The sequence below is a fragment of the Hydra vulgaris genome, chromosome 14 (genome assembly GCF_038396675.1).
Source record: "Hydra vulgaris chromosome 14, alternate assembly HydraT2T_AEP".
Taxonomy (NCBI): Eukaryota; Metazoa; Cnidaria; class Hydrozoa; order Anthoathecata; family Hydridae; genus Hydra; species Hydra vulgaris.
This window is the reverse complement of record NC_088933.1, coordinates 18,270,402-18,296,861: the sequence shown is the minus strand read 5'-3', so window position 1 is coordinate 18,296,861 and position 26,460 is coordinate 18,270,402. Positions and strand designations below refer to the sequence as shown.

General features: G+C 25.8%; 1 protein-coding gene across 1 annotated transcript in view; it reads left to right on the top strand.

Moving 5' to 3' along the window:
• The window catches only part of LOC101237479 (uncharacterized), a 124,313-nt gene that overhangs the window by 63,609 nt on the left and 34,244 nt on the right, over positions 1–26,460 (top strand). Inside the window, exons 14-37 of the mRNA XM_065818360.1 lie at positions 4,656–4,730; positions 11,182–11,256; positions 11,464–11,519; positions 12,721–12,817; positions 13,083–13,209; positions 13,782–13,837; positions 15,029–15,180; positions 17,209–17,248; positions 17,339–17,433; positions 17,821–17,878; positions 18,035–18,168; positions 18,335–18,394; positions 18,510–18,570; positions 19,488–19,520; positions 20,615–20,887; positions 21,002–21,026; positions 21,119–21,231; positions 21,333–21,401; positions 21,843–21,953; positions 22,032–22,139; positions 22,213–22,341; positions 23,324–23,449; positions 23,578–23,644; positions 23,717–23,804. Coding sequence (XP_065674432.1) covers positions 4,656–4,730; positions 11,182–11,256; positions 11,464–11,519; positions 12,721–12,817; positions 13,083–13,209; positions 13,782–13,837; positions 15,029–15,180; positions 17,209–17,248; positions 17,339–17,433; positions 17,821–17,878; positions 18,035–18,168; positions 18,335–18,394; positions 18,510–18,570; positions 19,488–19,520; positions 20,615–20,887; positions 21,002–21,026; positions 21,119–21,231; positions 21,333–21,401; positions 21,843–21,953; positions 22,032–22,139; positions 22,213–22,341; positions 23,324–23,449; positions 23,578–23,644; positions 23,717–23,804 — 2,228 coding nt within the window. The remainder of the gene's footprint in view (positions 1–4,655; positions 4,731–11,181; positions 11,257–11,463; positions 11,520–12,720; positions 12,818–13,082; positions 13,210–13,781; positions 13,838–15,028; positions 15,181–17,208; positions 17,249–17,338; positions 17,434–17,820; positions 17,879–18,034; positions 18,169–18,334; positions 18,395–18,509; positions 18,571–19,487; positions 19,521–20,614; positions 20,888–21,001; positions 21,027–21,118; positions 21,232–21,332; positions 21,402–21,842; positions 21,954–22,031; positions 22,140–22,212; positions 22,342–23,323; positions 23,450–23,577; positions 23,645–23,716; positions 23,805–26,460) is intronic.

Sequence of the window (26,460 nt, the reverse complement as noted above, 5' to 3'; positions counted from 1 at the left end):
AGTAGTAGTAGTAGTAGTAGTAGTAGTAGTAGTTTTTGTTGTTATTGTTTTAGTAGTTGTAGTAGTAGTGAAGAAGTATTTTTTTTTTGCTATTTTAATATTGCATATTTATTTTTTAAATTCATAAGGCATTCAGGTATTTTGATCAAAATAAATTTTATTTATTTTGATAACAACTTGGTATTTATAAAATTTATCCTTACACATTTTAAAAATGTGTAATTTGTTTATATTTCACTTTAAAAATATTAAAGATTTTTTTAACTATTTTTTTAGATGCCTAGAAATAATAATGGAAAAAAGTGTTCAAAACCTAATGTAGATAGTGTAACTCTTACTGCAGAAGCAGTAATGAAGGATGGATTTCCGGTTAGGACTGCAGCAAGACATTTTAGTATTAGCAGAACAACACTCCAAAGACATATAAACTTTTGTCAGAGGAATAGTTCGAAAAATACTGAACCAAAATATCAATATTTTAACCAATGTGCTGTTTGGAATGTATTTTCTAAAGATGAAGAAAAAGCCTTAGTTGAGTACCTTGTCGTTGCAAGCAATATGCATTATGGACTGTCAAAGCCACAGCTTAAAAAACTTGCTTTTGAGTATGTTAAAGCCAATGCTAAAAAATATCCAACCTCCTGGGATAAAAATAGTAAAGCCGGTGAGCAGTGGTATTCTGATTTTATGAAAAGAAATAATAAATTTCTTTCACTAAGGAAGCCGCATGCCACAAGTTTAGCAAGAGCCACCAGTTTCAACAAAGCAAATGTTTCATTTTTTTTTTCAAAATATCTTGAAGTCTTCTCAAAATATATACTTTTGCCTGAATGCATCTTTAATGTGGATGAAACAGGTATATATATATATATATATATATATATATATATATATATATATATATATATATATATATATATATATATATATATATATATATATATATATATTTATATATATATATATATTTATATATATATATATATATATATATACGTATATATATACATATATCAAGTATATGTATATATATATATTTTTTCAAAATATCTTGAAGTCTTCTCAAAATATATGCTTTTGCCTGAATGCATCTTTAATGTGGATGAAACAGGTATTACAAATGTGCACACACCTGTTAAGGTTGTAACCCCGAAAGGCAAAAAACAGATTGGGACCTTAACTTCTGGTGAACGAGGAACTAATATAACTATTATTAGCTGTGTGAATGCAATCGGAAGTTCCATACCCCCTATGATGATTTTTCCAAGAGTGAACTTCGAAAATCATATGCTGAAAAGAGCACCTCCAGGAAGTAAGAGAACAGCACATATAAGTGGATGGTCAAATGCTGAAAATTTTTTAGAGTTTTTGAAACATTTTATTTATCATATCAAATGGTAGATCAGCCAGTATTATTACTATTGGATAACCATGAAAGTCATGTCAGTATTGAAGCGATTACTTTTGCTAAAGAAAATGGTATAATAATGCTTACTTTTCCTCCACATATCAGCCATAAACTTCAGCCATTAGACAGAGGTGTTTTTGGAGCTTTAAAGAAATACTACAGCTCAGCTTGCTGTGATTGGATGCTGTCAAATCCAGGAAAGCCAATCACCATATATGACGTTGCAAAAAACATTGGCAAATGTTATCCTTTGGCTTTTACTCCTTTAAACATTCTAGCAGGCTTTCGTGTGTCTGGTGTATGGTCAGTTAATCAAAACATATTTACTTATGATGAATATTCAAGTTCAAGTGTAACGGACTGACAAGATCCGGCATTAAATTGTCCAAATGATTCTATTTCTAACAAAAAAAATGAGTTAGTCAAAGGTTTATCAATAAATTCACAAAACAATTATATTCCTGTACAAGGCAACGACTCGTCTGCAATGGAAATAGACTTTTCTCTATCAAAATCTGTTTCATTTATAACCCTAGAACAGGTCTGTCTTTTTCCGAAAGCAAAACCTCGTTTATCTAAAAAGAAGAGGTAGAAAACCAGGTAAATGTCGAATTCTCACTGACACTCCAGAAAGAAACGCTAATGCACTTCAACGTGTAACAAAAATTGGAAAAAAAAGAAAACTTGTTTAAAAATTTTTGATTTGAATGGAACCAGCAACATTAAACATTTTTAAATGTTGAAAATTTTAAGATTCTATATAACACTAGATAAATTTTTTGAAAACAATGCAAAGATTAAACAAATTTTTAATGAAATTTAAGTGACTGTCTTTGTAGTCTATTGATTATGGAGTTAAACCTTATTTATAGAGAGTGGCCCTAAGTACAATAGCTGGTGGTCCTAGGTGCAATTAAAAAAAAGCTTATTGTACCTAGGGCCACTAATTTTTAAACCCTTCTACATGACAGACTTTTATATTTTAAGTCATTATACCTAATACTATTAATATTATTAGGTAATATAAAATATTACCTAATACTATTAATAACTATAATATTAATACAAGCTAATTAGTATAAATATGTGATCATATCAGTTTCAACATTTTTAGACAAGCCCGGAGCCTTGATTTGGTTCATTGAAAAAATCCGGCCCTAGGTACACAAACTTCCCCTATATATATATATATATATATATATATATATATATATATATATATATATATATATATATATATATATAGATCTATAGTTTGTTGGCTTTAGGAAGAGTGGAAGGAAAAAAGTGATTCTTACGCCAACACATACTTCACTTTTAATTACTTTTGACTTTCGTCCAACATTTCCGTGTTGGACGAAAGTAAAAACCATTAATTTAATTACAAATTAATCGTTTTTTAAAAAAACCACAAAAACGCAAATTTAATTGACCAGAATGTTTTTAAAAACATTCTGAATATTTTTATAACATTTTGAATGTTTTTAACAATATAAACAAAGTTTTTATTTTTATTTTTTTTAATAAAATGTTTTTATTTTTATTTTTTTTAATAAAATGTTTTTATTTTTATTTTTTTTCTGTAAATCATGCGCGGAGTGTTGCTACATCGACTATCTTATAGCCTGACTCGCAAGGGAGTGCTGCTACATCGACTGACAAATAGCCTGACTCGCAAGGGAGTGCTGCTACATCGACTGACAAATAGCCTGACTCGCAAGGGAGTGCTGCTACATCGACTGACAAATAGCCTGACCCGCAAGGGAGTGCTGCTACATCGACTGAGGGTTTGGTTGGGGCAGGCAGTCTATCATTATTAAAAAAAAAAAATTCCGGTCTTGCATTTTAATTTTTACTTTTTGTCAACAAAATATCGAAAAAACTTTCGGACAACATCTAAGGGTTGTATATATATATATATATTTATATATGTATATATATATATATATATATATATATATATATATATATATATATATATATATATATATATATATATATATATATATATATATATATATATATATATATATATATATATATATATATATATATATATATATATATATATATATATATATATATATAGTCCCTTAGATGTTGTCCGAAAGTTTTTTCCATATTTTGTTGACAAAAAGTAAAAATTAAAATGCAAGACCAGAATTTTTTTTTTTTTATAATGATAGACTGCCTGCCCCAACCAAACCCTCAGTCGATGTAGCAGCACTTCCTTGCGGGTCAGGCTATTTGTCAGTCGATGTAGCAGCACTCCCTTGCGAGTCAGGCTATTTGTCAGTCGATGTATATATATATATATATATATATATATATATATATATATATATATATATATATATATATATATATATATATATATATATATATATATATATATATATATATATATATATATATATATATATATATAGAACCCTTAGATGTTGTCCGAAAGTTTTTTCCATATTTTGTTGACAAAAAGTAAAAATTAAAATGCAAGACCAGAATTTTTTTTTTTTTATAATGATAGACTGCCTGCCCCAACCAAACCCTCAGTCGATGTAGCAGCACTCCCTTGCGGGTCAGGCTATTTGTCAGTCGATGTAGCAGCACTCCCTTGCGAGTCAGGCTATTTGTCAGTCGATGTATATATATATATATATATATATATATATATATATATATATATATATATATATATATATATATATATATATATATATATATACAACCCTCGGAATTAGGGTTGGCATTAGACAATGTTGAACTAACTGCCGACCTAAAAGTGTTTGAGGTCGGCAAAACATTGCAGACCTTGTTTCTATGTTTTATGGTAAGACTTGTATCAAATTTTTTTTTGCCAACCTCTAAAAGATTGAGGTAGGCAAATTATTGCTGACCTCATTTTTCCTAATACTGAGGGTTGTATATATATATGTGTGTATATATATATATATATATATATATATATATATATATATATATATATATATATATATATATATATATATATATATATATATATATATATGTATATATATACATACATATATATATTTACACACACATATATATACACACACACACACACATACACACACACACACGCACACACATATATATATATATGTATATATATATACACACACACATATATATATTGACATTTATATATATATTATTACAAATATATATATTGACATTTACCTTGAATACTCAATACTGGTATAATAGATACAATTAATTTTAGTGTTCTCCTATTAGAAGAGCAGCTCAATTGATTCGTTTTGCTTCAATTAAAGATGGTCTCATATTTATTCAGCAGGTAGATATTTATTTAAAGAAAAAAAAATTATTTTAAAGAAGTTTTAGGAAGGTTCTATTATTATATGAAACAGGGAACAACAAAATATGTCTGAAAGAACTTTTTACTGAATGGTTTTAAACTGTGTTTAAAGTTCAGCCACCTTTACCTTTTTAATTAATTTTTTAATTTTTGAAGAAATATCAGATTATTTAAACAGCTTGTCAATCTTATAATATATTGATATTGAATTTGATGCTTCTGCCATTACTCATTCGTGCTTGTTTGACACGGAAATCAAGGTAGCAATTACACCAGATTTAATAATGAGAAAGAATTGCAACACTTTTTCTTATAAGAAAATGTGAATAAAAGTGTATGCAAATATCTCATCTATGTAAACTTTAAATTATGTAATATTAAAAATTATATAAAGCTTTAAAGTTTTACTTTTGATAGTATTGCAGTAGCTTCTTAATTTTGATTTATAACATTTTTTTGTCGTTTTATGAAGTCTTTAGTTTATTAAATAGTTAAAAAAAAATTATTGAACAATACGCCTTGGTGGCCGAAGTGGTTAGCTCACAGTTTTCTGAAGTGCATCACAATGGTTCAAAACCTTATGCTTGCATCCTTTTTTTTAAAATCTTTTGTTAATTTTTTAATATACAAAATAAAATATTTTTGAAGTTGTATCGATATTAAATACATAACATATATAAAGATATTAAATACTATAACAAACAACAGGGAGAGAAATTAAAAAAAAATTAAAATTTCTTAAAACATCAAAACACCGGGAGAAATTTGTTATATATCATGATAGATGCACCTATGTATATCTATCATGACATATAACTATGCGCATATGTCATGATAGAGATACTTATCATCAGTGAAACCGCAAAACCTCGTAATTGACTTTTTGAAAAATGTTCAGGAGAGAGTTAAAACTAAATAGATTCAAAAGTTTATTCTTACATATAATAATCTTTTGCTATTAATTGTTATATCGTGTCTCTAACTGATATCAAATATTTTGAAAAAATATAATCACTAGGGGTTGGGGGAAAGCAGTTACGTGTTTTTGTAATTCATGTTTTGACAGCTTTTGGTAGATACAAGGTTTTTCCACTAAAAGGTAACTAAGTTGTATAGACTATATTTTGCATGTTTCATTAATTTAATTTCCTCAGCCTGCTAAATAATTTAGTGTTGGGGCTCTAATTTTATTTAAATGATACTTGTTTTGATACTAGTTGTAAGAAACCTAAATATTCAATTAAAAATTTAATATTCCATGTGACATTTTACAATAACAAAAACATTTATGACTGTTGACACAATAATTATCAATCTCATCCAAAAACATCTCGCTTAAATTTCTCATTAAAAAATATCTCGACAATAATTATCAATCTCATCAAAAAATATTCTAATACAGTTGATCAATCTTCATTAATAAAAGTAATCTCAACTAATATGATAAGTCGTAATAATCAATTAATCATGCGGAAGATTGTCATAAAACTCTCAACAATATGAGGGCAGAACTTGTTTGAGTTCCTTGAGATGATTAAATTTCATCTTTGAAAGTTTACGTGGCTGCGAGTTAAGTCTAGTTGGAAGAAAAGGACCACGTGCTGGTCTCTTAGGCAGTGGTTGCCATTCATCTGAATACAATAACTTGTATTTCATAATTCCTTCTGGTGTGTACATAATACACCTAATGTCTGTTACTACTGGATCACCAGTTTTAAACCCAGGTCTAATTGATTTATAGTACGAAACCGGTGCGTAGGATTTAAAGAAGTTGTGGGTTAGATATTTCACCGAGTATGGATTTTTAATGCACGCTTCGTGACATACGCCAACATAGTCAGTCGGCAAATAAATTTCTTTATTCTTCAAACGGTGTTCGATTGTACTATGAACTGAATCTACTTCCATTTGGGTGTGATCTTTTTCCAAGTAGTGCTGTTCTATCGTGACCTTATGTTCAATTGCTAGGGCTAACAAGGCATTTGAGACAACTGCGTTTCGGTTTTAATAACAACAACCATTGCTGTACAGAATCAACCTCGTACATGTTTGAGTTGATGAAGGCTGTCACATGGTCCGATATCATACTCGCGAACACGTCTCCGTCTAAACCTCCTTCGCTTTTATCCCATAAGTAGCCTGTGACGTTACCATTAGCCTCATTGTAAATTGTAAAATTATGAACACATAATTTTGTTTTGTAGTAGAATGCATTGGCTTTAAGAAATGGAGCCATTTTGACAGCTTGGACGTCCATAATGAACACTGCGATCTTATCTGGATGTGCAATGGAGTCAGCTTTATCTGCGGCTTTTTGACTTCGAGCTTCTTCTTTACGTTGCTGATGAACATTGTATACTTCATCTGAAATATGACCTAATTTATGTGACTTCCTTTTGTCACATTGATCTTTTTTGGGATGGTAAATTGCTAAGTTAAGAGCTTCAAATTCAGCTGCTACAATTGTTCTCGAGAGTGGTTTTAGTTGGGGAGAATTTGCTTTAAATGACTCTTTGTATAAACGATACAAGACCATCGCGGACATTATTGGTGGTTCAAGATAGAGTTTATTAGTCGTAGCTCTACAGTAGTGAGATGGAAGAGTGGGAAGATTTTTCAAAAAAGGCAGTAGAAATGTTTTCCTTTTATCATCAGCTGGAGTATTACAATGATTTCTCTTTGGTAAAGCTTTTGTATTGAGGGTTTCGTGCATACCATTACCATCTAGACTGGACTGCGCCCAGTCACGAACCTGCCACTCGCGCATTCCTAATGTGGCAAGAAACAACTTCTTGCAAACTTGAAATCTTCTATCGTCTTTTTTTAAAAAATACTTTAGAGTTGAATTACGGCGCATTGTCTCAGCTGTCTTTCGCTTTGGCTCCATCAATTCTCAAGAGTCGCAATATACGTTCGTCTCATTCCCCAGTCCATTTTACCCCAAAAATGTGAGAAAATTTTTCCTCGATTTCCCTCATCAAAGCTTTGACAAAAACGATTCTTTGCTTTTTCACAGCAACTAGATTGACATGCAGGACCTATACTGCGTGGTGCTTTTACTTCTGATTGTACAAAATTACCATCACGGTTTTTATTCAGACCTCTGTACTCTTCTCCTTTCATTCGCTTTAGAGCATTACGTTTTCTTTCCCAGTTATTTGGTTCAGCTCGCCCTCGTTTGCATCTTGTTTTCTTTGTTGTTGACGGTTGTATTTCAAAGTTTGGAGGATGTTCTTGATCATTTGAACTCACATGAACTGATAAACGGGTCACGCGATTATTCGAAGAAGTGCCAGGTTGAGGAGACCTGTGACTGTTTGCCGACATTTGTGAATCAACAGATACGCGAGTAGCACCAGAAGAGAGCGGTGAATTTTCCACATCTGATTCATCACTGTCGGAGGATTCTGAGGACTCGTGTTCATCGGAATAGTTTGAACCAGAATCTTGAAGATTGCTGGAATCACTAGATTCATTTTCTGCACCGGTATCATTTACCGTAACAATATCAGAATTGGACAAGTGTTGTGTCAAGAGCTCACTATGATCCTGGTTTTCGGTTGAGCCAAAAACTCCATCAATTGACTCAAAGTTGATTAAATCAGACATGTTAGCTGTGTCTATATCCCCAAATGTCACATTCATTAACGAAAAATTTATAGTAATGTTGTCGTTGACAGCATCCATATCATAATCTACACTAGCACTTGTTTCACGAACCACACAAGAGTCTAATGTTGGATCCTTTTTATTTCCAGAGTCAGTTTCACTGATGGCTGGAGTCGGTTGATTGACTTTTTTCGAATTCGCCAACAACATCATTTTGTAACCATGTGAATGTTCCTACAATAACAATACATAAAAGACTACAAGAAAATAAATTTACAGTATAGAAAATATTTACACTAACATCAAGTGATTATCAGATTTTTTTCAATAATAAATTAGATATAATATAGTTTTACTTTTAAGCATGTCTTTTTACAAAATAATAGTAAACAAATAAAAACAAAAAATAGAGCTTACAATTAATTATATTTATTAGAAAATTATATTTTACTGGCAATCTAACTAACTCCATTAACCTTATTAATTTCATCGGACCATGTGGCGATTCTAAATTTGTGGTTTAACTGCAAAATTATATATTAGCGCTGCACATTATAACTCGTCATAATCACTCTATTCAGAAATATCTAATTATTAAATAATATAAATTATACTCACTTGTTAGTACATTTTTTGTAGTCGTTTAAAAATAAAAATTTGTCACGATTTACGTTCATAAAGGAAATTATCTTTGAACGATTTTTTGCACACTACTATAACCACCAAAAGTACTGTCAGAAAAACTTTGTTATTGATGATATGTGGTTTTGCTTTCACATTTTGGGCTAATGTAGTTACGTGGTTATGTCACATGATAAATTCTGTGTAATTCTTTGGTCAAACTGTTAAGAGCTTTTGCAGTTACATGGATACCACTTTATAGAAACGTTTTAAATAATAAAATATAAAAGCCCAAAAGTTTCTGTTACGAGGTTTTGCAGTTTCACTGACGTTATGTTATTGATGTGCTCAGGTAATAAGCTTGTTATAGACACTAACAATTTTTGGTATTAAGTTGCTTCAAGCTGTAGAGTAGATAGCTTATAAGAAAATAAGAGTTAACTCAAAAATAAAAAAATCTAAAATTAACTAGTAGCCATCTTATATAAAAAATAAGTTTGAAAAATCAACATAAATAAACTGCCTAAAAGACGCCATTTATTGTAGAATTACAATGAAATGCGCCATTAAAAATAAGTAAAAGTAAACAATACTAATACATTCCAGTAGTTTATTTATTTTTTCTGCATAAAGTTTAAGTTTTCAAGCTAAAAAAATGAGAATTTTTTTTTTTTGTACTAAAAAACAAAAACATCTAAAAAAAATTTTGTTGACTGTCTATCTAAACCCAAAGAAGTTGCAATATTTAAAACCATGTTTTTTTATAAATGTTTTACTTACATAAGTTCATCTAATTATTTGGTTTTTATGTATCTACACATTTTTTTGGCTTTTATGTAAACTACACATTTTTACAGTACCCAAACATGTCTAAAAAATTATAAAAATTATAAAATAAATTATTTATGTTTCAGTATATATGTAAATACATGGTCAGGTGGTTTAACCAACACTTGTTTTAAAAATTCCTTAATTATAACTCACTCTAGTTTATATTTTATATAATTATAACTCACTCTAGTTTATCATAATGAATTATTTTAAAAAGATAAGATAGAATTTGGAAGACTTGCAACTTTCAAATTTTGCACATAATAGTTTTATGGTCTAATAAAGGTACTCCCACTTGAAGCAATTGATTTTTCTAAAAAAAGGGCTTTAAACTACTGATCAAAGTTGTGCACGTAATAGAAAAACCGTTTTATAAATCTCTAATACCATAAATCAACACTTTTTGAGCGGTTTCTCTAAATAAGTGCAGCTTTATTGCATAGCAATAAATTTGCGAATACATATAACAATGTAAATAAATAAGTATGTTATATGCAAATGTAAAAAATTCTTATATTTAACATTATATACAGGATTGTGTGTAATATAAGAAATGTTTTTGAATAAATCTTTTTTGTTTAAACTGTTTCATTTTAAGTTTTTGCATTTATGCTATTGCAATATTTATATTTTTTAGTTATTTTCAAACCAAAGTTCATCTATTTTTCATACAGAAAAAAGATAAAAGTTACAACCCTAGTAAATAATATTATAACCATAGTAACTAATGTTATAACCCTAGTAAATAATGTTATAACCCTAGTAGATAATTTAATATAAACAGTAAAATTGTTATTAGGAAATAGGAAAATGTTTAGAATTACCAAGTATATTATATTAAGTAAAACACTTGTTGATGATGTGTTTTCAAAATATTTTAAAGTTAATTTTAAAATTAAAGTTGTCAAAAAATTTGTATTAAACGCTATTTCTAGGTTTTTTAAAAACAATATTAGGATTTATAAAAAAGCATATATAAATCATAGACATTTCAATTTGGAATCATTTAAGAATTTTTCTTTTTTTATATTTAAAGTCATTTTTTATATAAATTTAGTTTTTTTTAATAAATTTTTTATTAACAAATAATAATACTCTTGATGTCTGCAAAAATAGAATAATAAGGTAAAGGTGGCTGAACTTTAAACATTATTAAAGCCATTTAATAAACCATAATTTCAGCCATACTTTGTTGTTCCCTGTTACATATAATAAATAGATTATTTCTTAAATTTCTTTACAATACTTCTTGTTTCAAAATTTGTTTTGTTTTGTTAAAGTAAAAATTAAAAATAAATTAAATAAAAGTAAAATAAATTTAAAAAATTAAAACAAAGTTTTAAAAAAAAACAAATAATTTTCATTGTAGAATTTGCAAAAAATTGCTAATGGTAATGAACGGAATACTCTATCAAATTTGGCTGTGCTATGTTATATTGAACAAGTATTTATTTGAGTCTTATTAATTGTATATGGTTTTGTTGTGTTATATTAAATAGATCACAGCAAAAACTATTACAAATCTTTATTTAAACTTTTTTTTAAATAATTTGAAATACTGTTGAAAGTTCAAACATTCTTGTTATAAGATTTGCATTTATTAAAAAAAAAATTTTGCATTTACGTATTTAGTATATGTGTGTGTATTTAGGTTATGAAGACTTTAAACTCTGGAACATTTTTTAGAAGCTTGTGTGATTCTTTCAAGTATGTTTTTTTTTTAGTAGTAGGTTTTTTTTTAAAACTGTATTCACTTCCTCTTCCTGATTGTAATGGCTCCCTTGACCTTGGTGAAGGGGGCCATTACAATGAGGGAGGTTCAATTTGTTTCTCCACACAGCAAACAAATTGAGCTCTCTATTACCAAGGGCATGATAGGATCAAACTCAAAACTGTTGCTTACAAAGCAAGCTATCTACCACTTGATTGCTGCCTCATTAAATTGTTATTGAACATATCCTTTTCTTTATCAGGCTATAATTCTCATATGAATTAAGATCTTTTCAATTAAATGTTATAAATGTTAAGAGTTAATATTAATTCATTTACTCATTACAAAATAAATAATTACAAATCAACATTACTGTCAGATTTAAATATTTAAATTAGGTTTGCATCAGATTAAAACATATTATCATTTTGTATGGCAAAAAACAAAAAATGTAGAATTTTGAATTTTATCTACTAGAATTTTGAAGTCTATCTAAATTTGAATCTCATTTTTATTGCCTTAATTAAAGTCCTACTGTGCTATTGGTAGTCAGAACTCCAGGACTCAGGGTTCAAAAATGATTTAGAGTAAAATGATTTAGAATAAAAGTGGTAACATATTATCCTTGTCAAAAAATCTGATATAACTATAAGTTGGCAATTATTGAGTGAATTTTTATTATTAAATGAACGATTAGTTAATTAATTTTTAAAGAATCTTGATATTTTGCATTGTGAATTTTGATATTTTGTCATGTGATATTTGCATTGTGATATTTACATTGTGAACTTTGTTATTTTTTTGTCAAGAATAGTATTTTACATCATAGACAATTTTTAATTAAAGTTTTGCAACAGAACGAGTGCATACATCAACTGACTTAATTGGAGAGAACATGAAGGGAGTGTACATACTGTCTTAAATAGGGAGAACATGCAGTAACTGTACATACATTGCTGTAATGTTTAGGGTTGACATTTAGAGATTGACAAGTCTAACTCTAACCCAGAATTTAAAAAATTTCTCATGGTTTAAGTAGTTGTAAAATGTTCATATGTCCCATTATGATTATGATTTTTATTTTTTATATTTAAACATTTAAGAACATTTTTTAATTAAAAATCACTAATTTTAAATTTTAATATCTACTTAAAGTCTCAACAAATTTTTTTAGAACATTGTGACAATTATTTTTAGATCATTTCTATATGACAACTTAGATTATGATGCTTTGTTAGCCATAGATTTACTTCTTAGAAATGGCTTATTAGAATACTTATTTGATGTTGCCAAGGTATTTATTTTCAACATTTTTGCTAATATATAGTTTCTTAAAATTAAAATAGACAATGTTGATTTGATATTTCAAACATTTTTTTGAAAAGACTTAGAGATGAATACTAAAATTAAAAACAAAAACTTTTAACATTTTCAAACAATCTTTTGTCTTATTTTTGTAGTTTTTAACTTTTATAAATTTTGTTTTGGCAATTTTAAGTTGTTTTTTTATACAATTTATTAAATTAAAAAGATTTTTTTATTTATTGTGTAAATTTTAGGCAAGAGGGCTAATACATGCAGCTCTAGAAAAATTAGCTTGTTTTGGAAATTTTCAATTAGCGCCATCATTGCAAACAATGTTGATAGATGGGGGTCATGCAGAAATTTTCTGCAATGTTTTTAATGGTACTTTAGTGATTTTAGAAAAAAATTTTCTATTTATAAAAATATTATAATAATTTGTAATAATTTCTATTTATATATTATCAAAATATATTTATATATGTAAACAAAATATATTTATATATATAAACAAAATATATTTATATATGTAAACAAAATATATTTATATATTTAAACAAAATATATTTATTTATATAAACAAAATATATTTATATATGTAAACAAAATATATTTATATATATTAGCAAAATATATTTATATATGTAAACAAAATATATTTATATATGCAAACAAAATATATATATATATATTCTTTTTAAAATTTTGATATTTATGTGCCCCAAGAAGACCTAACGGTCTTGTCACAGAGCACCGTGGAAGTGCATTTAAATAGGAAGTTCATGCCTCCTTCCTTACCGTGATGCGAAAATATGTCCAGAGTTCGTTTTGAACATGGATCTCCTGCTTCTAAAGCAAGCGCTCTAACCACTGTGACACGGCCGCTTTAATTTATATATATAAACAAAATATATTTATTTATACAAATAATTTATTCTTATGAATTTTATTTTAAGGAGTGTTTATTAAACAAATGGAACCAGATGAAACTGTTAAATGTCTCCTTTCGCAGGTAATACTTTGGTCTTCACACAATAAAAAATCAAAAAGTTTTAAAAATTAAAGAAAAGTTTTATATTTCAAATATAATATATTTTGGATATATTGATTTGAACCTAATAAAAACTGTCAATCTCTTTAAAATCAAAATGTATACTATAGGAACAACCTTCATTAAGGTGTCTTGTTTGCATATTTTGAAACTCTATACAGTAGGGTGACACATAATAGGGTCAAAAATTGAAAATTTCAGAAAATCAAAAACCGCAGTTGTTTATCTTGTTCTACAACATTCAATTAGGTGAAATACAAAATTTTAATTGTTTTCGTTCATTACATGTAATTTTTTAATTGGCGCGATTTAATGTTATTTTTACGGAATAACATGTGTTTATAATTAAACTCTTGTTTAATCTTAGAAAATAGACATTTAATAGTATCTTACAGTTTAATCTTAAATTAGTTATCAAACTTAATATTAAATCCTAATATTATTCAGATTAATCCTTGATGACTTTTGAACTGATAAATTAAAAAATAAAACATAATTTTAAAGAACATAAATACGAAATTTAAATAAAATTCCTTAGAAACTAGTTGTCTGAAGGATTTGTAAAAATATGAAAAAAATAAAAGATTTTTTTACTATGTTACTCAAGATAACTTTTCAAAGGAAAACTCATCAATATTTATTTATGGAAATGATTTATTTAAATAAAATAGATAACTGTTTGCGATGAAAGGTAAAAAGTTCAGCTCATTAGATTAAATAAGAAGTGAGAAAAAAGCTATAAAACATAAAAATGAAATGTTATTAAGTAAAAATAAGAAATTCACACTAAACTGTGAAAAAAATTTTAAAATTTGACAAAAGTTTTGAAGTTTTTTCACAGTTTAATGTGAATCTTTTGGTTCTTGAGTGGTTGAGCAAAAATAGCTTTCTTATTTTTTAGTGGCAATTTTGAAAGTGTTTTTGATATTTTATATTGATTTTTGAATTTAGTAAAATTTATTAAAAACTAATGCATTGAAAATAAAGTTCAGCACTTAAGCTTTAGATATTATGACTTTAGGCAAAGAAAGATTTCTAACTTATTAAATTTTATTAAATTTTCTCTAAAATCTTCAGAGAAAAAATATTTTTAATATTTTGCAATAATCAATTTTCTTACAATTAGATATTAAATAATATCTTTTTTTTCAGCCATCTGTCTCTAAAGAATTAATTTCTGTAATCTCTGATCAATTGCTAAATTTGTCAGAAACTTCATTACTGTACTTAGCTAGAATGTTTGATCCATCAAGACAATTTTTGCGTCCTCTTATAGAGCAGAGTGAGTTGAAGTTAAGAAAGAGGTATTTTATAAATAAATTTTTTATTGTTTTCAAAATTTCTCACTTACATATATAATAATATATGATAAAATTTTAGTAATTTAAATTAATAATTAATTAATTTAAAACATTTTGTTGCAAAATAAGTGTAAAGCAAAAAAAAAAAGTTGAAAAAATTCATAAGTTGAGTGTCATAACTTTTATTTATATGATCTTTATGATGGCTTTCGTATAAGTTTGTTATTTCTTTATAAAAACATAAGTTATATCTTTATTCTCATAAGTTATGTTTCATAAGTTGAATGTTTCATCTTTATAAAAACATTACTTTAAGTTGAGTGTCATATCTTTATAAAAACTCATTAGTTGAGTTTCATTTCCTTATGATACCATTTTCATAAGTAAAATGTCAAATTTCTTGATACTATTTTATATGTTGAGCATCTTATCTTTATAAAACATTTTTATAAGTTATCATTCAGTCGTTTTAAAATCTTTTAGACTTAAGATATGATATTAGGAGTTTATTAAGTTTCTTGCATCTTTGATTTTTTGAATTAAAATTAATTAAAGATTTGTGACTTTGTTAATAGTAGTAAGAAGATTGGAGCATGTCTAACAATGGACTGTTTCTCTGGAATGTCAGGAGTGTTGTCATTACATTTAAGAGATATATAAGAGGAAAAATCTTTAACAAAAGCTTTGCATTATTTTTCAGTAAAATAATCAGATGTATGAAAGATATAATGTTAGACTTGCTTTTATTAATGATGCTGTTAAAGATTTTTCAAAGTTTTTAGAACTTTAGATACAAGAGTTAGTAATTTAAGAATAATGGACCATTAGACAATTTTTTTTTTTTTTTTAAGGCAAAAATAAATTAAATCATTAAACATTAAAATAACTTTTTATGCATCAATTTCTTATAATGATAAAATAACCTTGGGATAGGTTGACTTAGGGTAAACTTTGAAGATTTGAATAGATACATATAATTTGGTCGTCATGATGGTATTTTATGTTTAATATTTTTTGGTACTATAATTTTGAATTAAATTATTAGAGCAAACTTAAACAATAATTATTTGACTGTTTACTTAAAATGAAAAAGCAACCAGATATTGAATGTTTTTAAAATCTTAATATTTAAAATATGATGAAGTATCTTGCATACTTTTCAAATATTAGGAAAATAGTTTTTGAATATAACTCTCAGAAAAACAACTATCCTTATATAGTTCTAATGTTGTTGGTTGGTCAAAAGTTCATTACAAAATTTCCTGCAAATAAAAAGTGTGCAGTTGATAAAAATTAACTATACATAAAATTTTTTAATGAATTGTAAAGAATTAGTGTTATCAAATAAAATCTCAAAAATAAAAAAAGCTAAAAGAGTAAAGCAATTTAAAAAGATTTTGGTGATAACCGAGGTGAAACCGGATGAAGATTTATGTTTTGGTGATAACCGAGGTGAAACCGAATGAAGATTTATGTTTTGGTGATAACCGAGGTGAAATGAAGATTTATGTTTTGGTAATTACCGAGGTGAAACCAGATGAGGGTTATGACTTTTAACACTTATTCTTTTTTGTTTATGACACTTATAAATAGTTTATTTTGGACTGCTGTTTTATATTAACTATCTATATATCTTCTGTATGCTTTGTTAAAATTTTAGTTGTTAAGTTTGATAAATACAATATTTAGATATTGTATTTATCAAACTTACATTATCAAAATTACATTTTAAAGAGAGAGAAAATGATTTCTGAACAAATTTGAAGTATAAACAAAAAAGAAAAATAATGTTGAAGCAGTTACATAACTTACTGCTCTACCAGATTATAATATCTTATGTTTTATCGTGGAACTTGTAAAAGTGAGTTGTGTAATTGCCTGTTGCTTAGATGAAAGTAGTTTTGTGTCTAATGCAATTTTTATAGACACAAAACCAAGGCAAATGGGATCAGTTGAGGAGGCTACTCTTTAATATTACAGTAATTTAATAATAAGATTGTTAAATTTATAAAAACATTATTTTGTATTTAGAACAGGTTCTGATTCCAGTTACTCTAAGTCTTCAGAAACGGCAAGTATTTTTTAAAAGTATTTCTTAAAGTGTTTAATGATTTTTATTATAATAAAATAAATTTTTATTTTACAATATTTGTGTATGTAGAATAAAGAGCTTTCTGTATCTGATATAATAGTTGTTTTCTTGAAATCCATTATTGCATTGAATGCTTGTCGAAAAATAAGCAATTTACCAGACATGTAAGAAAATTTTCCAATTCTGCATTATATTTTTTCTAATTCTGTTTTTTTTCTTTCTGTATTTACATTTTCAAAAGTTTTAATGTTTTTTTGCAATATGCTAATTGAAATTTTTTCATTATAAGATAAAATTTTTCAAAAAATATAAAAATTAAAACATGTGTTGATTTTAAGTTTAACTCAAAGGTTTTTTGTATAAAATTAATATTTTAAAAAATCTCTTTAATTTGATTCATTTTTGGAAATCGTTTTTAAAAAAAGTTGAAATATTATTAACTTAGCAAGATTTTCTGAAAATCATTCTTTAAAAAAGATTTAGTTAGATTTTAAAAAATAGATTTAGTTAAATGTTGTTGTAACTGTCTTATCATATTTATTATCTTTTAGAACTTTGGTTTCACTTCATATGTCTGGTCAGTTGAGTTTAACAAATTCATTAATTAAGGTATATAATCATAATGATTGATGGTAATTACAATAATAATAATGATGATGATGATGATGATGATGATGATGATGATGATGATGATGATGATGATGATGATGATGATGATGATGATGATGATGATGATGATGATCATATTACTTTTGTTTTACTTAGTCAGATAGTATCAGTAGCAATGATCTTCTCTTTACCAGTACACCTAGAGCAAGAATTGCTTGTGGAAGGAACCATATTGTATTTGTCACAAATAATAAAGAATTATACACTTGGGGAAAGGAATGTGGTGAACGGTAGTTTTTTGTTCAGATTTTGTAAACAAATTTAAGAGTTATGAGACATTATTTAATGCTAATAATTCTGATAATATTTTTTTTGAAGATGACACAAAATTTTTTACATTTTTATTTATCTTCCAAAGTGCAAACGAAATACAGCTATAAATTTTTGCTTTATTAGAAAAGATAATGTACATAATACTTGTCCGCCTATGAGAATGGAAAATTTACACAACCAAGGGTAATTTTTATCATAACCTTTGTTTTAATGATAGAAAATAAAGAGTTAACCTTATAAATGACGAAAAAAAATTGTTGATTATATTTTTTTATTTGTTCTTTAAATTAATTTATAGCATTCAGGTTGTTTCAGTTGCCTGTGGTGAGTTTCATACAATAGCACTATGTGAAGAAGGGGTAATTATATTTTTTATAAAGTGTTATGATACTGTGGTCAAGGTAAACATAAGGCCTCAAAAATTTTAGTTTTTAAAAAAAAATCAAAATTTTTTAAAAAGTTTGTTAAATTGCATTTATATAGCTTGTTGCATAAAATTATTTTTTTATTCTCTAAAAGAAAAAATGATAATAGTTCAAAAGTTATTTAAATCTTTTTCAAAATTATTGAAAAAATTTAAATACTGTTCAAAATATGCAGTGATTTCTACAAAGTTGGAAACACACTAAATGTTCTATATAATGATAAAAATATTTAAAAATCTAGCTTTAAAAATAGCGTTTTGAGAAGATCTTTTATAAAAGTGACTATAAAATAAAAGCATTATTATTACACTCATATAAAATAAAAAGTTATTTAAAAATCTCAAAATTTTAACAAGGTTTATTGATTTTTTAATATTACTTACCTAGCTTGTATTTTAAACTATTTATTATGACTTGTATATGAAACAAGTCTCTTGTTTGATGTTCTCTTTTATCCAATTCATCTAATACTAATATAAACTATCCATTGCATTTATATAATGCCAAATATATAAATATGGCTATCTGGTTAGTCTTTAGGCAATTATGTTATGACTTAGTTAAAAGTGATTAGCTTCACTTCTTATTCTATTCTTATTCTTATTTATATATATATATATATATATATATATATATATATATATATATATATATATATATATATATATATATATATATATATACACATACATACATACATACATACATACATACATACATACATACATACATACATACATACATACATACATACATACAGACATACATACATACATACATACATACATACATACATACATACATACATACATACATACATACATACACAGTTATGTAGTTTATTTTTTTAGGTTTATTCATGGGGATCAAATGAATATGGTCAAGTAAGTCTATAAAACACATGTGCAATTTATTATATTTAACATTAAAATTTATTATATATTATTATTTTGTGTAATGATAATCATAATATTTTCATAATGTTATAATGATATATTTGGGTAAATAAGACTTCTTTGTCATTGTAAAAGTAACTTACATAGGAAAAGGAAAACTCTGATATAAAACCTTCAATTTAAATATGAGTAAAGTTAGGAGCTCAAAAACCTTAATCTTCCTAATGGTATTATCGCAAAAAAAATACTCCCAGTATGTCTCAGACTGCAAATCTGGTTAATGTCACAGGGATTATCTTTTTTCTGATTTTTTCGGAATTTCAGATATTTTTCTAAGTTTTTCTGGATATCCAAAAGGTGTTCCATACATAAAAGTTTTGGTATATATTTTTGTAATATATTTGTTTTTTAAGCTTTCTCACTCAAAATAAGCGAAAAATATATTCTGGATTTTTTGCGGAGATTTTACCCAAACAATTTTCCAAATTTTTAAAATATGACCAGGATAATCTATGATGTCAGGAAGACCATCTAGTAGTAAAAATTGCTTTAGTTTTTCCTTAATATTTATATAAGGTATGTTTATATAAAAAATTGACATTTGAAAACTCATCCAAACTGCAAGTGCGGAACCATGGTCGTCAAGCTCTAAATAATGATTTGTATATATATTTATTATTACTATTATTATAAACCTCTTGGTTCTGTCTCCGAACCAAGAGGTTCATGGTTCAATGATGGCTTTAGCCCAATAAGCGACATTGGTAAGGAAGGAGGCATGAACTTACTAGTTAAATGCAGTGCCTTGTGATAAAACCTTAGTTAAGTGCAGTGCCTTGTATTAAAACCTAAAGGACTTCTTGGAGCACCTTAATAACAACAAAAATAAAATAAATAATTTTTGTTGTTGTTGTTGTTGTTGTTATTGTTGTAATTGTAGATTATTGTAAATTTATATATATGTATATTTTAATTTTTTTTTCAAAGTTAAAATCATTTAATTTATTTATACAATTATATAAGCAATACTTTCATAATTTTTAATGAAGATCTTATTATATAATAAATCATTTTATATGAAGCTTGGAGTTGGTGATACTAGAACAAGATATCGCCCTGTGCTTATTACTCACATAAGTAGTAAACAAATTGTTTCAGTTGTATGTGGTGCATATCATACTCTTGCAATAACATCTGATTACAAAGTTTATAGTTGGGGATGGGGGGTTCATGGCCAACTTGGATTGAAATCTGTTGAAAACCAGCTAACACCAAAACAGATTGATTTGTTAGATTCTCATAAAGTAATACAAGCTGCTGCAGGTTATGCTCATTCTGCTGTTCTTACAAGTCAAGTAAGATATATAAAATAATGAGTTATATTTTTAAAACAATTGTTTTTGTTATTTACAAAGTTATAAGTAATTCACAAATTTTCCTTGTTTATTTATTTCATATTGTTTTTTCAGAGATATGTATACACTTTTGGAGCAGGTATAAAATTTTTTTATTTCAAAGACTTTTTGTTTAAATAAAATGTTGTTTTTTTTCTCAAGTTATGGGTTTCTTTTTATAAAATTTTTCAGATTTGTATGGCCAATTAGGTATTGGAAGCCATTACAAACAAGTTATACCTCAATTAGTTGACTCATTAACTCTGGACTCAATATATTTAATATCATGTGGACCATTTGAAACCGTATGATTTTTCTAAACTATATACATAAAGTTAAATGTTGGTCTAAATAATGCTGCTTTTAAAAAACACAGATTTAAATAAAATTATAAAATTCATTTTAGATTGCCATCTCAGAGGATCAAACTATATTTTGTTGGGGAAGAAACTACCATCAATTTTATATTTGTGCAGTAATACTATTTTTAATTTAAAATTAGATAAAACAGTTTTTAAAAAAACACAAGAGCATTTTAAACGGTGTACTGCAATAAATATTAAACCACTTGTTTATATTTATATCTAACAATAATTTTCAATTTGATGCATTAAAGTTGCTATACTTTTTCTAAATTTTTGTTCCTTATTGTAATTTTTTTTTGTTGACATAAATCTTACAAAATACATTTTGATCTTTGTTTCAACAATCTAAGAATTCTTGTTCAATAGTTATCTATGAAATAAACTGTTTAGGAAATAGCTTGCAGTTTACTTTAAAATAAGATTCATTACCCATTAATATGCATTATTTTTAAATAAAGGCTTCAGAGCTTTCATGTATAAATGTTATATTTCTAAATAAAGTTTTTTTAGAAAAATAAAACTTTCAACTATTATAATAATTTTTTTTGCAGAAGGCAGAGAGCTCAAAGTATGGGCGAAAAATGGCAAACAATACCAAAGATTTGAATCATCGTTTTTATCCTGAAACACTCCAGTTTAAACTTCAACATCCAATAACTCAAGTAAATAGTTTTAATCAAAAACATATTTTAATTGTTGTCATTTTTAAACATAAAATGATTTAATTCTTTGAATAAAAGATTTTGTGTGGCAATTGGCACTATATTATACTAACATCAGTAAACCAAGTATATACCTGGGGCTATAATGATTGTGGACAACTTGGGCATTACAACAAAATAGATCAGGTAATGATTTTTAATGATTTAAATTTTTTTCAAAATGTTAAATAAAAATAAAGGTAAACATTTTATATTACAGTCTGCACCAAGATTAGTGAAAGCCCTAATTCGGAGAGCTATTATTGGTGTTGCAGTGGGTGCTGAGTATTCAGTGGCATTTGATGCAGATGATAACATTATGGCATGGGGTCGTAATGATGAAGGAAAAGTAAAAAATTTCTAAAATGAATAAAAAATTTTTTTTATCTATTTTATTTTATTTTTTTTTGTAATTCACCACCTCCCCAATGCTAAGAAAGCCACTACAGATGAGGAGGCTACTTGTGTTATAACCCTCTCTTAACTCTATAACTCCGAAACATGAGCCTCGAAAAACAAGGCTGCTGTGCGGAGAAACAAGTTGTTATCATTATTGCAGTTTTTTACTATTTTAGACTGTATAAAACTTTTTTATATGAATACAACTTGTCTCTCCACTCTCAGGGATTTCTTTAAATTGCTTAAATTGTTATAGTGTTCCTAAGCAATGTTTTTCTTGCAAATTAAAAGCTCACGGTATTTGTTATTTGGACTTTAAAAGAAACATTAACATTTCTAATTTATTTCATTCAAAAAAATTAAATTAATTCATAAAAACTCATTTAACAGTTGATAAGTTTTTGAACTGTTAGAAGCAAATCTATTATCTCAATTTGAGTTTATTCGACCAATCAAAAACATTTGATAATTTTTATCATTCTGTATTTTTACTTATTCAATAAAACATTCACGCTTTTTTTTATATTGTAAATTAAAAATTGTGACGGTCTCCAAAATTTTACTTATTTATCAGCAATAATCAAAAACATTTAGTTGCTAACTTAATAATTTTAACTTTTTTTTTTGAAGGTACTTAAAGTGCTATATATATAAATGTAAGTGCTATATATATATATATATATATATATATATATATATATATATATATATATATATATATATATATATATATATATATATATATATATATATATATATATATATATATATATATATATATATATATATATATACATATATATATATATATATATATATATATATATATATATATATATATATATATATACATATATATATATATATATATATATATATATATATATATATATATATATATATATATATATATATATATATTGTTTTTGTAGATTGGAATTGAAAATGAAGGTAATTTAGGTAACTCAAATACAGCACGACAGTCAATATATTGTGTTCTTGCACCAACCTTGGTTCATGGCTTACCTTCTATAGATGATAGTTTTAACTCAAGCAAAGTATGTGTTAAAAAAATCTTTTAGATTTCAATTTTATTTAGAATGATTTAAAATCTTTTAGATTAATTAACAATAATGAAGTGTAAGATAAAATGTTCAAATGTTTGATAAAATAATTTAAATTGTAGGGTTCAATGAAAGATTATGTTTTTGATGAGCATCTCAATTTTCCAGATTTTTCCACTTTAGGAATAGGTAAAATTTAATGTTTGGAATTTATATGAAAAGTTTTAAATTAAGTTAAAGAATAAATTTATATTAATTAAGGGAAAAGACATGTTCTTTACAATGAGGAAGCTGTGCTACTTTCATTGCATAGTTTGTCTAATTGGTATTCAGTCTCATCAGTTGAAAGGTTTGATTACTACTAAATATTTAATGTATGTTGCTTGTATATATATATATATATATATATATATATATATATATATATATATATATATATATATATATATATATATATATATATATATATATATATATATATAAAATTATGTCAGTGTATTCTACAAATAAAGTGCTCAATATTCTTAAAGAACAGAGCAATAATAAATTAGTAAAAACACTTATCTAAATTTTAGTTTTCTTGAACAGCTTGTTTCTCCATCAGTAGGTTCATCAAGAAGATGAACCGTCCTGATGAACCTACTGATGGAGAAACAAGCTATCAAAGAAAATTAAAATTTAGATAAGTATTTTTACTAATTTATGTATATATAAATATATATATATATATATATATATATATATATATATATATATATATATATATATATATATATATATATATCAGGGTTTGTGAAAAAGAGTATGTGTATATATATATATATATATATATATATATATATATATATATATGTATATGTATATATATATATATTATATATATATATATATACGCGTTAGACGTAGTATAAATTGCTAGCCCCATGCAATCACTCTATATCTAATGCCTAACAAATTGTCTTAATGTTTTTTGAAATTTAAGCTTATAATAAAATTTCAGCCCTCCCAATAAGTCTATATTTATTTACAAAGCAAAAGAGGGCCCAGAAAATAGATCACTGGGAGGTAGTTGGATTAAATATGTTAATTCTATCTGTTAGACTTTCATCTAAAAAATTTTCTGTTTCAACAAAGAGAATGATCAACTTATCTATAGAATAAACAAAGTAAACTACAATGAATTCTTTACAAAAAATATTCATATAAGTGATAATTAGTTATAAAACATCAAAAACAGCATCGTGCTAACTAATTTTATGTCTGATGATGATCTTTACAAATTAGACCAAAATATTACAAAAAAGAAAAAGAAAAATTAGTTAGTACGATGCTGTTTTTGATGTTTTATAACTAATTATAACTTTACGTACTACAAAACATTTCATATAAGTGAAATTCTATATGTGAGGATGATAATAAATAATAGTTTAAATGTCTCCATTTATATTTTAAATAATTATATGAATTATAACAATATAAAAATGATTGAAAATACTATAACTATTTAAATTACAAGATTGTAACAATAGTTAAATTGCAAGTTAAGTAATTTGTATAAAGATTAACATTATTTTATTTTGGTTTTTAGAAAATAATAACATTAAAGAGTTCATAAAACAATTATGACAGCAGTAACTCTACCTAAAGACAAGTTAATGCGTACATATTTAATACAGAAACTGTGAAATACTTTAGTAAACACTGTAAAAAGTGCAAATATATTGATATGCGGTTTAAAAAAAATTACATTTAAAAAATTAAAAGTAAAAAATTAATGAAACCAAAAGTGAAAAAACTTTTTTTTTTATATAAAAGTATATGACTTTTATGTAGTTTTTTTTATTTCAATGTCACATTAAAAGTATAGTACTTTTAATGTGACATTGAAATAAAAAAATTGTTTATCACATTTTTTAAAAACCTACTTTAAAAATGAAAATGATCTTGTATAAAAAAATTAATCAATTTTTAAACTGTATTTAAAAAGTAAAGGTATGTTTAAACAATAAATAAAATCTGGTATTTAAAATAAAATTAAATAAAAAGTAATATATAAGTATACAATAAGTAAAATATAAAGATACATTAATTCACTAAATTTTCGATAAGCACATTCGCTATGCAACATAGTTTTGTTAGTTAAACTATCCACTTAAAATACTTATAACGTTTATTATATTTTTGGTTAGGGTTTCTTAATTTAAAAAAAAATTTTAAAACTCAAAACAGACACCCATACTCAACCTGATGCACTGTGGACCAGAGTGACCGCCAGGTTAAGTTGTTCCCCAGGTCTGATTTTTCTTTTTCAATAGTTGGGTATACATTAGTAGACACCATTTATGACATTAAAAACTTCTGAGTGATTGGACAAAGTCAAAAAAAATTTGCTCAAAAATATTTATTTTTAGCCATAAAAATCTTAATAAATTAGGTGTAAACTCGGTTGAAAGTCCGCGAAATTATTAAATTGTATATACAATGGCGGACTGTTTACATAAAACGTGTGCTGTTTGTCTTACACAGTTCGGGAAAAAGTCATCTAAAATTCAAAAGATCACTCCAGCAATTGAAACAAAGATAAAAACTTTCGTCTGGAGTCAGTATAGTTTAGATGTAACCAACTATCCCAAGGTTATTTGTAACAATTGCCACAGAAACCTCTATGATAGTGAAGATATCCAAGGTAAAATTCATGTTAATCTGTTTTTTTATGTATAATAATTATTATTAATTTCTAGTTAATACTTTGTTATATTTACAATCACACAGTTTCTTAACTAAAAATATAGAACAGATTTTTTTTTTAATACATGTTATTACAACATTTACTTAGTACATGTTATTAATACATATACATGTATTAAAAAATAATACATGTGTTATGAAAAAAACTTTCAGTTTTTCTATTGTATGCGTAGACTTAAAATGTATATAACTTTATATATTATATATACAGCACGATAAGTATATGTATATACATATACTTAGTTTAAGTATGACAT